The 12,256-nt window shown below is 40.2% G+C and overlaps 1 protein-coding gene across 3 annotated transcripts in view; it reads right to left on the bottom strand.

Moving 5' to 3' along the window:
- The window catches only part of PITPNM3 (PITPNM family member 3), a 91,236-nt gene that overhangs the window by 52,315 nt on the left and 26,665 nt on the right, over positions 1-12,256 (bottom strand). For 2 of the 3 annotated variants that reach the window (XM_074595223.1, XM_074595224.1), the window contains one exon: positions 7,111-7,218. The exons of the other annotated variant lie outside the window; for it this stretch is intronic. In XM_074595223.1, coding sequence (XP_074451324.1) covers positions 7,111-7,218 — 108 coding nt within the window. The remainder of the gene's footprint in view (positions 1-7,110; positions 7,219-12,256) is intronic. 3 annotated transcript variants of the gene reach the window in all.

The raw sequence follows: 12,256 nt of genomic DNA, 5'->3' as shown, positions 1-12,256 counted from the left end.
GCACCTCCCAAGCTCCAAACGACTATCTTGTAATAGGCTGGATGTAAAGAATAAAAGTTTAATCTAAATCAACAATTCAAATTACTGTCAGCTCTATTTTCCAGATAGAAAATCAATGCATTAAAAGATGAAAAGATCTGACTAACCTGGTCTTGTGCCATGGGACCAAGAAACGCCTTTACCTCACCCAATATGAAAAATTTCCAGTTGTGAAAGCTGATCTTACCCATCTATTTTGCTGGGTACCAGTAAAGCAACCCATCAGTCTGTATGTGTGGCATAGGAAGCACAGGAAAAGTGAATTTCACAGGCACTTTGCAGTCAGTTATGTTTTAAACATCTAGAAATTGAATTGTATTTCATCAATTGCCTACCTGAAAATTCATCCTCATTTGAAGCATTTTAATTCAATTACCTAGATTTGCAGAGTAAAATAGTACCATATTGTTGATAAAATTGATTAACGGCTTTTAAAATTTAATTAGGGTGTATTAAATCAATAGTCATCCTTTGTGGCAAGCTGTATAACAGAAATTACATTGTTATTTGTTTGCTTGCTTGTTTGTTTACTTTATATTCCACAAAAATACCACTAATACCAGCCTCTCTTTTTTTTTTTTTTTTTTTTTTTTTTTAATTCCTTGAGATTTTCATATTGCAGAAATAAGGTTGCAACCCCAGGGTATGCAGCAGATTTTAGAATGTCTTCTTGGCTTCAGACGTGAGAAGCATATTGACAATTCCAATCCTACCAATTTAAGGATGCTGTGATTGGGGAACTAAAGATGACTACCTTAAGCCTGTTGTATAAATTAAGTTTCAAAACAAAGAAAGAGTCAAGGTTTGTTGGGGGTTTGCCTGTTTCACTTTTTTTGTATGCATTTGTGTCTTCTTTTAACGTTTACATTTTGGAAAATACAAATATATTAAAACCAAAACTATCCACAGAAATGTGACAGGGTTTTTTTTCCCCAGGAAGACTTCAAAAGAGACAAACTCACCGCAAAACAGCCAACACACAAGTGTTTATGGAGCCCTTCTAAAATAAGCCCAAGTTCAAGTCCTTGCTAAAAATCTAGTAGAACTATCCCAATGAATCAACATAAGTCATAAGCTTACACAAACATATCCTCACAGCAGGGTGTGAAGAAAGGTTAAAAAACCCCACATTTTCAAAAGTTATCTATAGTGGATAAGTCAAAAAGTATATATATCTCAATATATTTGAGTATGAGCTGCACGGAAGACCACAGAGTGTCAGAAGAGATGAAAGAAAAGAATGAAGAAGTCTTGACTACCAAACTCCTGTCTAGGACACAAATCTACTCTGCACCAAGTGTAGACACATTAATTTCACTTAAGTTGGACCAGCCTTAAAGCAGAGGAGCTCCAGGCACCTGAACACGAATGAAATGGATCAAACAAATCAAACAGAAGGTAATAGGTGATTAGAATCACTGCATTTAAGTGGGAACGGCTTAAAAATACACAAACATAAAATCAGTTATTACAGGAGGTAAGTATTAGTCATTCTAATTTTCATCAACTTTTCAGTTACAGTATTTCAAAAGGCAACAGAGCACTCTCTACATTCTTGCTAGCATAAAAACCCAGCATTTTTGAGGTATGCCAAGCATTGACTTTGCATTTAGAAAACAAGGGTCTAATTATTAATAGAGTAGCCACTATTCAGTTGTGATCCATTTTCCTTTTACTGCAATTAATTACAAATAACGTCTGTCAGGATCACAAGTGTTTCATCAATAAGGAGCCAATTCTTATGTTTTGCCTTATGTGCACCACAGTCACTTTACCGAGACTCATGCAGTAACCAAGCACAGAATTTGGCTGTCTTAACAGAATAGCTAAGGGTTGTCTCTGGAATACAAATCTGTAGAACGATACTGTTGTAACCAGGGCCTTAGAAACACCAGTTCCCAAAGACAACGTAAACACCTTTCCCCTGCTTCAACAACAGCCACCCCTATCAAAGCAGATTTACCTCCATAAACAAGATGATAGTTCAGACTCCATAGACCCTGGAGTCCACCAGCTCCTCCCCGGAACATCCAGCTAAGAGCTAGTCAGTGTCAAAAAGCATTAATTACTTGGGGCTGGACAGGGCGTGTGGGGCTGTGGAGGGGAGGACTGGCAATGAGAATGCTCCTCCACCTGTTTCTTAGAGGTCACAAAACGATCTCAGATGGTTATAACTGTTGGCTCTCACACAGATAAAATTTTAACTGATGTTCTCGACGCGCAGTTCTCTGTACCACTTGGCCAGGCCCCAGACCCGGCTAAACCCCTTAAGGAAAAATTGAAGTCATTTTCATCAGAGCCTGCAGCAAATGTGCATAAGGAGGCAGACACTTCCACGCATCTCCAATAAATTCTTTGTGAACCAGAAGAGCAATAAAACTTGGCTGCTTTCCAAATGAGCTCTTAATCAACATCCGTCACTTAAAACACTGGAGGTCAACATACGTCCTGTCATACAATATGGTCTTTTGAGAGACAAAGCCAGACAGGTTTAGTTTTGCTTTTTGTACTGAGATCGAGGTTCCCTTATTTGTCTTAAGTAATTTCGTAGCTTTACTGCAATATCACTTTGAGAAGGCTCAGAACAAGAAAAGTCACCCATTGCCATTTTAATGGGCATACAAACTTTATCCCCAAGTGTATTTGCCCTCGGATACTAAGAACACCTTGTGGTAAAAGCCAGAAATTGTGTGTTCCTGAGAACCAAGAGTTGCGCAAGACTAGACAGTCAAAAGAATCAGAAATTGCACACAGCGATTTTCAGACGTTATCTAATTCTATCACATCTTACAAAGAGGTGTATTTCTTTTCCTTAGAGGAACTAGTGAGCAAAAAGAACAGGCCAATTACGTATTATCACACAACTACACCACAAATTCACGTTACTGCAAATATCCTGCTGTCGTGATTTTAATACATAATGTAAAATTCAACCTTCCTACTCACACATCCATCTATTTTTCTGGAGATAACCATCACGTTTCTCCAGATTTCTAATGGAAGCTTTTGTAGGAAAAATCTATTCACGGACAAGATAGATGCACAAGCACTTTCCATTCACTGCCAGGCAAACTTTCCTTCAGGAACTCTCCCGGCATCGCTAATGACAAGAGCTCTCCTTCTACCCATGTCAAGGTCAGTGAGTAAACCCGCTACACATACGATGCACTCCTATAATAAATAAATAAAACAGTATGACAGGGCAAATACACAAAGGAGATCCATAAAGATTGCGTTGAGATCGCAAGCTTGGCATTTGCTAAATTCCGAAACCTTAGCTTTGAAAACTTAGTTCTGGGATATTTGGCAACTGTAATGAAATACAGCCTGACTGCTGCACTGGGTCCTGCCACTTCAGCGGAGGGCTGAGGGTGAGACCCGCCGTCAGCCGGCCACTGAACAGCCACAGCCTTCACAGCCAAACCGCCACGCAGCAGCCACGGGACAACACAGTCCCAAAACTCACTCACATCGTGAAAGCTACAAATGAGCTTGGAAATCCGCAGCTCTTACAGCTTCTAATACTGTTTTTGTTTTATAAAAAGCACAGAGCTGAACAGCAGGCAATGGGGAAAAAAAAACAAAAAACCACCTCTGGACAAGAGGAAGAAGTCCCTCACAACGCAAGTCGGTCTCCTTTTGTTCAAAGGGAACCAGTTGTGCTAAAAAATGCCACTGAGAAAAAACAGATGGAAGAAATAATATAAAGGCATGGACACTAGCTGTGCAAGTAACAAGACAACACAGTCCTTAATGAACTGAGAGTCTGGATGCCTTCAGCACAGTCTCCAGACAATTTTTTTCTGCAAAGCAATTTTTTGATTTTATATGTTCACCCTGTACCTCACTGGTAATGTCTACTGCAGCTATGGCATTTTTTCCCCAGGATTTCACCCCACAGGTTTAAGTTGACATGGCAATTACTAGCTTGGATTGATTCTTTTCTGTAACAAGTATAGGCCTGGTTTGCCAGTTAAAATGTATAGTAACCTCATTTCCTGCTATACAGAAATTCAAGTAATGAAATATAAAGCATATATTGTATTTGAAGTATACAAAGTCTTTGCTGTATTTGCAAAGACTTCTTCACCTCACCTTCACTGCACTGTGTCAAGAGTACAAAAAACAAACCAACAACTTCAACCTCACAAACATTAACAATATATACTTAAAGTAAGGATATGAAGTCAAGATAGATCAAGGAAATGCAAAGCATTGAAATCCAACAGGCTGAATTTGTTCCTAGTGCTCAGTACACGTAATTTTCCTTCAAACGTAATGGACAGATACTTTGCACCAGGAGCGAATTTAAGCATTTTCACACATCATAGTCATGCATGTTTGTTCCACAACAGGGAAGACATCTGCATCAACATAATTTATGCAGCTGTATCAGTTTTTAATTCAGCTTGACTGCTATTTGTGTTATTTTCTGTAATGAAAACTTCATAAATTTAAATGCTGCTGCCAGTTTTCCCCAAAGACTTATTTCTACCTCTGATGAGAAAGGTTGTGCTGATCAAGTGCTCTCAGTCATACTTATTGAGAATCTAAGATTGAATTAAATTACATACTTGCCATTTATAAAGTTCCTGAGGACCTTGTCTGTCTCACATTAGAACTGTAGCATTCCTTAACTAAGCAGCGTCCAGTGGGTATTCAGCTGTGCCCAGAGCATACTACATCTTCTCATACATCATCATTTGTTGAAAAGAGCCTATAATTATGTGCTTTATTAATCAATTTATTAAACCACGAAAAAGAACCAGTTCTCTGCTCTCTGCACAGGCCCCAAACCACTGGACTGTAACACAGCTCTCTGCAACCAGTCAATGAACTCATCATTCTCTGAGAGCCCTAAGAAAATCCAGCTTTGGGGGTGGGGGCGCGGGTGGGGAATTTTCCCTGAATCAGCAGACCATATTCCTCACATCTTTCCATTGAACAAATGAAGTACCCCGGGAAAGAAGCCATATAGGACATCTTTCTCACTTCTACAGAATGTTTTTAAAGAGAGAATCCAGCTTTACCTGAACTTTTAATTTTTTACTATAAACAACTGGGCTAAGGCTGAAATATCGTTCTACTGTGTCACAGAAGACAACACAGACTTCCTTCAAACATCCTCCTCTTTGCCATTATCATTTGTATCTGATGGTTGCTAATCACAGACTTTTGTAAAATTGCTGAATCGGTAACACTATTCAGTCTTGTTAAGCTATATCAAAAGCACTGTATAATTCTCTGCACGAACAACACTGCAACACGACCTATCAGCATTTGGCAGATAATTCCATGAAGATAAAGATAGATGATCACATGTAAGGAAATAAAGAAAATATAATAATTTAAAAAAAATAATAAATCGACAAGTAGCTAATCAATAGGACTAAATCCGAGAGTATAAGATGGCAGAGGAAAGAAGGAAATGCACGTAATTGCCTCGCCTATTTAGAAAACAGATGTATTTAGTATGGGTGGATTAGGGAAAATTTCTAACCGGCAGTGTGCATTACAGCCAGAGCTCTACTTTCTTTTGCATTACTAAAGCAGTGAAATTCAATTCTGGCATAATGAGATATGGTACATGTAATATTGGTTCAGACTTGTGCTAGCCCAATTTTTAACAGCTTCAGTCCTTGCCTGACATCTCTATTCAAGAGTGGTCAAAATCAACACAATGAACCGTGACCCAAAAGCCATAGTACACTTGCAGCATACGTGAAGCAATGTCAGAATGTAGATGCGTCTTACGTGTAAGCTGCTTCGTCAAATGCTTTGAGTTAGGTACACCGGCTCTAAAGCCTCTTCTAACAGCCGTGTGTGAACAGAAATGAAGTAAAGAATGGATGAGAAGTCCTTCTTTTACAAAACACATCACAGAGAATTAGATTAAATGAAAACAGAAATCCCTTGTACGAAGAAGGATGGACTGTAACTCAGGGGACTGCTTCATTTCTTTCTGCACAGATCTTCCATGCAACCCTGGGTCTCACATTCTCCCTGCTGCAGCTATTCAACGTTTTAATGTCCAGCTCAGCCCAAACCACGACAATAATGCAAACAATAACCCTTTTACCAGCCTTGGTTTTTAACAGCAGAAACCCTTAAAAGCAGTCTCTTACAACTCTTTCCTTAGCGCCTTACACAAAGGGCACTATGAAAAAAACCAAACAAACCCATCCTCATATAATAGGTGCTGAAATGAAAATAAGCATTCTAAATCTTTGCCAGCCCTGGAAGAAATAGATAAGTATCTGCAAGAATGCAAGGATAGGTGGTTCTTGGCAAGCCACTTAGAAGACTGAGATTTGATGCAATACTGTATTAATTTTTCTTGCTGCTTTGTAGCAGAGAAAATGGCATATTTGCGACACATCAAGTATCTCTTACAAATTGCCATTGAATCTCTGACTTCACATGAAGTTACCAAGCAACATGAGGCCTTGATACCATTGTTAAGAGCAAATGCAAAAGAGAAGGTTTTTCTTCTCTCATTATCTATTTAACAATTGTAAATACACCGTGTGTATTGTGTCTACCTGTCACTTAAATACTATCAAAATAGATCATTCTCATGGTAGGTAATCAAGAAGTTTGTGACTCAGATAAATATTATTTTTATATACCTGTATACTAAAAAAGACCTGCTCACAGCTATCTTCAGGATTCATTACATGTAGCAAATCCATAAAGAAAAGCCACCTGAAAAGGGTCTTAAAACGGACAAATCCAATAAATTCTTTAAAAAGTTAGATTAATTAACAAGCACCATTATACATGAGCCCCATACCACCGACGGACAAGGAAGTTAGGTCCTTCTCTCTCCCACTGAAGTAAAAAAATTTGTATTATCTGGCCTTCCAAAGAAGCTTCCTCCTGAAACAGATCATTGCAACTCATTTCCTAGCACTAAAGTACTATTTACATGTCTATGTAAATATTTTAACTATGGGATGCTGTAAATTAGATTTCTGTTGAGTATTTACACGATATCTGACAACTGTTTGCTTCAGTAGTCAGATTTTCTTGTTAACTTTAAATTAATACGTAAGGCAAGCTAAACATTACCTTGATTTTCTTCCAGCTTCCCAATTGTTTCTATCTGCTCAACAAGGTCGTTTGAGTTCCACTGGCTCATGCCTATGAGAATGGCACTTTTTCCTTCCACCATCTCTTCTGTAGGAGGAAAAAGGAGAACAGAACGAATTGCAGTGACGAACACAAGAAAAAAAAGACAGGCTGAGAACCAGTTTATTGAAAGAGAAATAAACGCTCATCATGGTCCTAATGGGAACAGATAACAGGTTAGCATATGCAGGACTCTCCAGGAAAGATTCTTTCTTACTGATATGCTTTACAGTGTACATAAATGCTTCAAACATTGTGTGCAGGAAAACCATCGAAAAGAGAAGACTGCCCAAATTTTTGCGCTTACCTCGAGCTGTCACTTAAAAACAAAGTTTATAATAAATCACTTTGAGTGTTTAATATCAAGTAACAGAATCAGTCAGAATTCTTTCCCCCTCTTGGAAATAATCCTTTTTTTTTTTTTTTTTTTTACTTTTACTTCAGAACGTTCAAAAGGCAGAGCAGAGGGAAAAATGGACACAGAGACCAGCTTAAGGCTTTTCAAGCACATTTTTTCCCCTTTTATCAAAGCCACCTGTGCTACACAAAGCTTTACATTTTCATGCAGGGACACAGAGACATAATGGAATGGCACCAAGCCCACAGCACAAGAGAACAATCTCTTTTATTGGGATCGCATCCAGGGAGGGTCGGGAAAAGCTGAAAGCACAAACCATAGATATTCTCTCTCTCTTAAAAACAAAAACCACACAGGCCTAGAAGCTATAGGAGAATATTTTCCTTCAATTTACCAGCTGTTTGGCAAGAAGGGTGCATTAGTCCTTTCTGAATAAATTTACTAAAAGCATTTTAGCCTGGCTGTATATAGCCCAGAATGGTCTTTGTACCTAGGGTGAGTGCACAGAAAAAAAAAAAAAAAAAGTAAAGTGAATCATCACAGTTCTTTACTTGTTAAGGCAGATTCAGAGAATGGGTCAAATTCTGCCCTCTCTTATGGCCTTTTGTAGAGAGGACTCTATCATGGGAGTAAATACAGAATTTGGCCAGAACATTTCTGGCTAAAATGATCTACATTTTCAAACAAAAAAAGGAAACATGAGTTTGTTGGCAACCAGGCCTTGCACTGGGCCTCTAAACGATTTAAAAATTTATATTCTTTCGTGTTCTCTCATGTGTACTTCTCTCATTGACAGAGATCTTGGTACTGGGATGAAGGAAAGTGGATCTGTATAAAGGCTTTTAAATCACTTCATAGTCATCACCACATCTCATCTCCCCCTAAGTCCTACCTTTTAGAAACAAACACTCATAAAGGTCATTTGTCAGATTTATCAGAGAAGCTGGATCCAGCAAAGCCCCTACGGGACTTGATGCAACCTCAGCTGCTCCCTGAGCAAAAGAAAGTCAACTACTTAGAAGAGCATTTTGCCCGCGTTTTTGTCACTTTCTCCACAAAGGCCGATTTATTTGAAGCTCTGTGAGGAGGGAGGGAACAAACCATGGGGTGGCTCTGGAGCGCCCTGACGGGCTGGCTAAGGCAGCTTGGTGGTACCCTGCCACATCCACCGCAGATGGACTGAGCTGCCCCAAGGACATCCTGCATCTCCTGTGACCACGTCAGCAACAAAAACCTTTGCCCAAAGCTCAGGGGCAGCTCGTCCACTGTGGGACAAGCTCCTTCTGCACCAGCTGTTACCATGAAGTGAAATGAGGGAAGGCAAGACCAGGTCATTGAGCTCCTCAATGTCAACGCAGAGGAGGCAGCTCTTCTGGCCTCCTTTGTGCAGTGTGGCTCCCGAGACACCTCCCCCATCCAGCAGGAAGATCCTGGGCAGCCTTTCAGCAGTATTTTAGACAGACAGCTTTGGGGTGAGCATCTGCCCCAGTTAGTCATAACTGGGTATCTGGACCTGTGAGTTTTCAAAGCAACTTTATGACTTGTGGACCACTACACGAAGGGATATAAACATGCATCTCTGCCTTTTGAAATAATATTTCGAAGCAAATTCACTTAAGTGTCCACAGAAGGAAGGGAAAGGGGGGAAACAATCCAGTCTGAATTTTGTTATGACTTTCAACCTCAAGCAATCATCATCAATGAATGGGAAAAAGAAAATATTACAGATAAAAGGTATTCTGTCTCCTTACCAGACTGCATACAAAAATGTTAAGTCTCCGCTTTACTTTTTCTAGCACAAAATAGACTATCACATCTCTACAGTCAGTTACTCAAAGAGGGCCAGAACGTGTCAGGAGTAGAAAGGAGGTGCTGGCTTCTGCCCCCCTGGGAAGGCACAAGGAACGAACACTGCAGCCCACTGCCTGCAGCACTGGATGTAGGTCAAACTATTTTTCATAATACAAACCAAGACTCCAAGGTGTTCCAATTTCACAGGCAGTCCTGACCTCCATAAACAATCTACATTTTCAAATGCAATTTCACTTCACAGCACTGGAGTCTTCTCTTGCTGTTTCCCTCACTTGGCAAGTAAAGGCACCAGACACAGTTTATCCTTACAAAAAGTTATTTCATCCTGCGATTTCTTTATGAGAAGACAAAAGGATACAAAGTACTCCTTGTTTCCTTAGGAGGGCTCAATTTATCCTTCTTTTTGTTGTTCCTCTCCTTACTTCAACTTGCCTTGAACTCTCATTCATTTCTGTTGTGGTTGGTTTACCTTCATGAGCTCCAGCAGGGAGACAGCAGCGAGGAGCTGGACGCGCTCATGTTACCTGCATCTAAGAAGCTGATCAGCTGTGAGGACTGTATTCAGCCAAGCCTATCTCCATGCCTGCGAGGAGCTCACTCAAGTTTCAGGAGGACGTCGGGGGCGTGGGGACATGTCATGAAATGATAAAACGATCCTCAATATGCAGAACAAAGCACACACTAAAGAATTTAAGAGCAAGTGACTGCGAAGAGGGACAAATAAGAGCAGAAGGTAGCCCCTACTCCGACCCGCTCCGGCAAACTGCAATGTCACAATATATGTTAAAAGAAATGGCCACGTCAGCCTCACGGGTTAAAATACCAAAAATACTACAGAACATTGTGTATGTGTATTATGCGTATAGCCAGAACACTTGTACTGCAGGGAGGCTTTGTAGGGTGAGCACTCACCCCCTTTTTGGCACACCCTCACCTGCACGCCCAGTTCCAGCACTCACAGGCCCCCAGCCTTTGCCAGGCACCTCAGCCCACCCGCAGGGCCCGTGGCCACGCCGTCCTGAGCAACCAACAGATGACAGATGCCCTCCACGCCCAAACCGCAGCAAAACTGGTATTGGGATTCTTGAGGCTTCCTGATACGTTGCCCGGAAAGCCACAAATTCACTGAAGTCTTTCACTATTATTTAGCCATTGGACAATTTTGCTTCCTGGCTAAGATGCCATCTGCTCACAGACCAGCAATGTGAAAACAAACAGCTGGCATTACAGAGAAGCTCTCCAAACACTGCACATATCGAATTATTATTTAAAAAATACCATTCAAGTAACTATAAGCATTGCATCTGTGTCGGTTATGTATAGGTATAGTTCTTTTTGGGGTAATTGCTCCCATTTTGCTTATTGTTAACTCACAAAATTTTGTTAACCTTCATTGGGTTTGACGGGCACTATCACAATCATATTAACAAGACAGTAGTGCTTCAGGTGGTTTAATTTAAAGTTTTGTGATGGTTTATACTTTTCTTTTTTCTTTAAAATCACAATTGTGGACTCTTGTGATTGTTTTAGAGTGAAGTGTTTAGTTTCTTAATTAACCAAGTAAGCTGTACTTAAAAGGTACAAAATTCTATTGTAGCTAAAAGGCACAAAACGTTAAGCCTAATAAAATGCATTCTTTTTCAATCTCAGGAAATTCAACTGTTCTCTACCTTTAAGGCCAAAATATTCACGATGACAACTTTGCTCTACGATAAACTTCATGTATTTAATCTTTGAATTTATTAATTTTTTTCCCTAAAAGACCATCTGCAATTCACCAAAATGGGTAGAAATTCTGGACACGATGGATCTACCAAATTCATACATGTTGTTCTAGTACCCAGCTGATGGGAACATAATTTCACCAGAAAGGGTAAAAGCATTTTTAATTGGTGATGCTGTAACCCTCGCCTCTTGTTTATTTACCAAATCTGAAGTGGTTTTTGTCTCTTCCCTCCATCTGAGACTGATGGTCATTTTCAGCGACATTTTATGCTTACTACTTCCTGCTGTTCCCATCCACCAGTTGGGAGTAAGTAACAAGAAGTGTCTTGGCCATTTGAGCCTCACTCCAGCTCTTCAGTGCAGCTGCACAAATACAAATAGGAAAGTGTTCAACGAATGCAGCCCTCAAGAGCTCTTTAAGGCCTCGCAGTGGTGCGTGTCTGGCAGGTGAGACATTATCCACAGATAAAACCGTGATAACGGTTTTCTTCTGTAAACAGTTTTCTTCTTCCATGTAAATGCATAAGCACAACTCAGTCCTGCTATGAACTGAGAACTTTCTGCCTCCCACACGGAAAGCAAGAAACAAAGTAAAATTGGGCAAAAGAAAACAGTAAAATATTACTTCTCCCTTTCTCTATGGATGTCACTAAACTAAGTAGCTAGCCGGGGCAGATGAATCAACAGTCAAAACATGTACAGCTGCTCCATCTCAAACACAGGTGCTTGATTCGCTGTTTACAAGGCTGGCAGCCAGAAATTTCTTTGTTTGAGGAACTGGGGTTTGACCCCAGCTGTTTTTCAGAATGCAAAAGCGGCTCACTAATGTTATGTTTTAATTGTGCCCACTGCTGTGCCCTCTGCCTCCTACTTCAGGCTGTCTCTGAAGTGCAAATTACACAGGGGTAGATGTAGAGCCTGGGACAGCTTCCAGATTCTCCCATAAAGAAACACAGTACTCAACTCCAGCTGCACTGTGCAGAAATTCCTTTCAGCTGCAAGAATATCAAGCACTGATGAAGCACTCTGTATAAATAACAGAGAATGGGTGAGAAATACAGGTAAGAAACATTACAGGAACTGCAATGCTGGAGAGAGAATAAGGGTCTAAAAGGTGAAAGCCGCAGTCTCTCTCCTGGACAGGTTCTCCTCACTCCAGCACAAACTCCTCCTGTGTCATGTTTAATCCAC

This window comes from Larus michahellis, chromosome 7, assembly GCF_964199755.1.
Source record: "Larus michahellis chromosome 7, bLarMic1.1, whole genome shotgun sequence".
Classification (NCBI taxonomy): domain Eukaryota; kingdom Metazoa; phylum Chordata; class Aves; order Charadriiformes; family Laridae; genus Larus; species Larus michahellis.
Note: the sequence above shows the minus strand (reverse complement) of the source record. Positions and strands in the feature narration are given on the sequence as shown.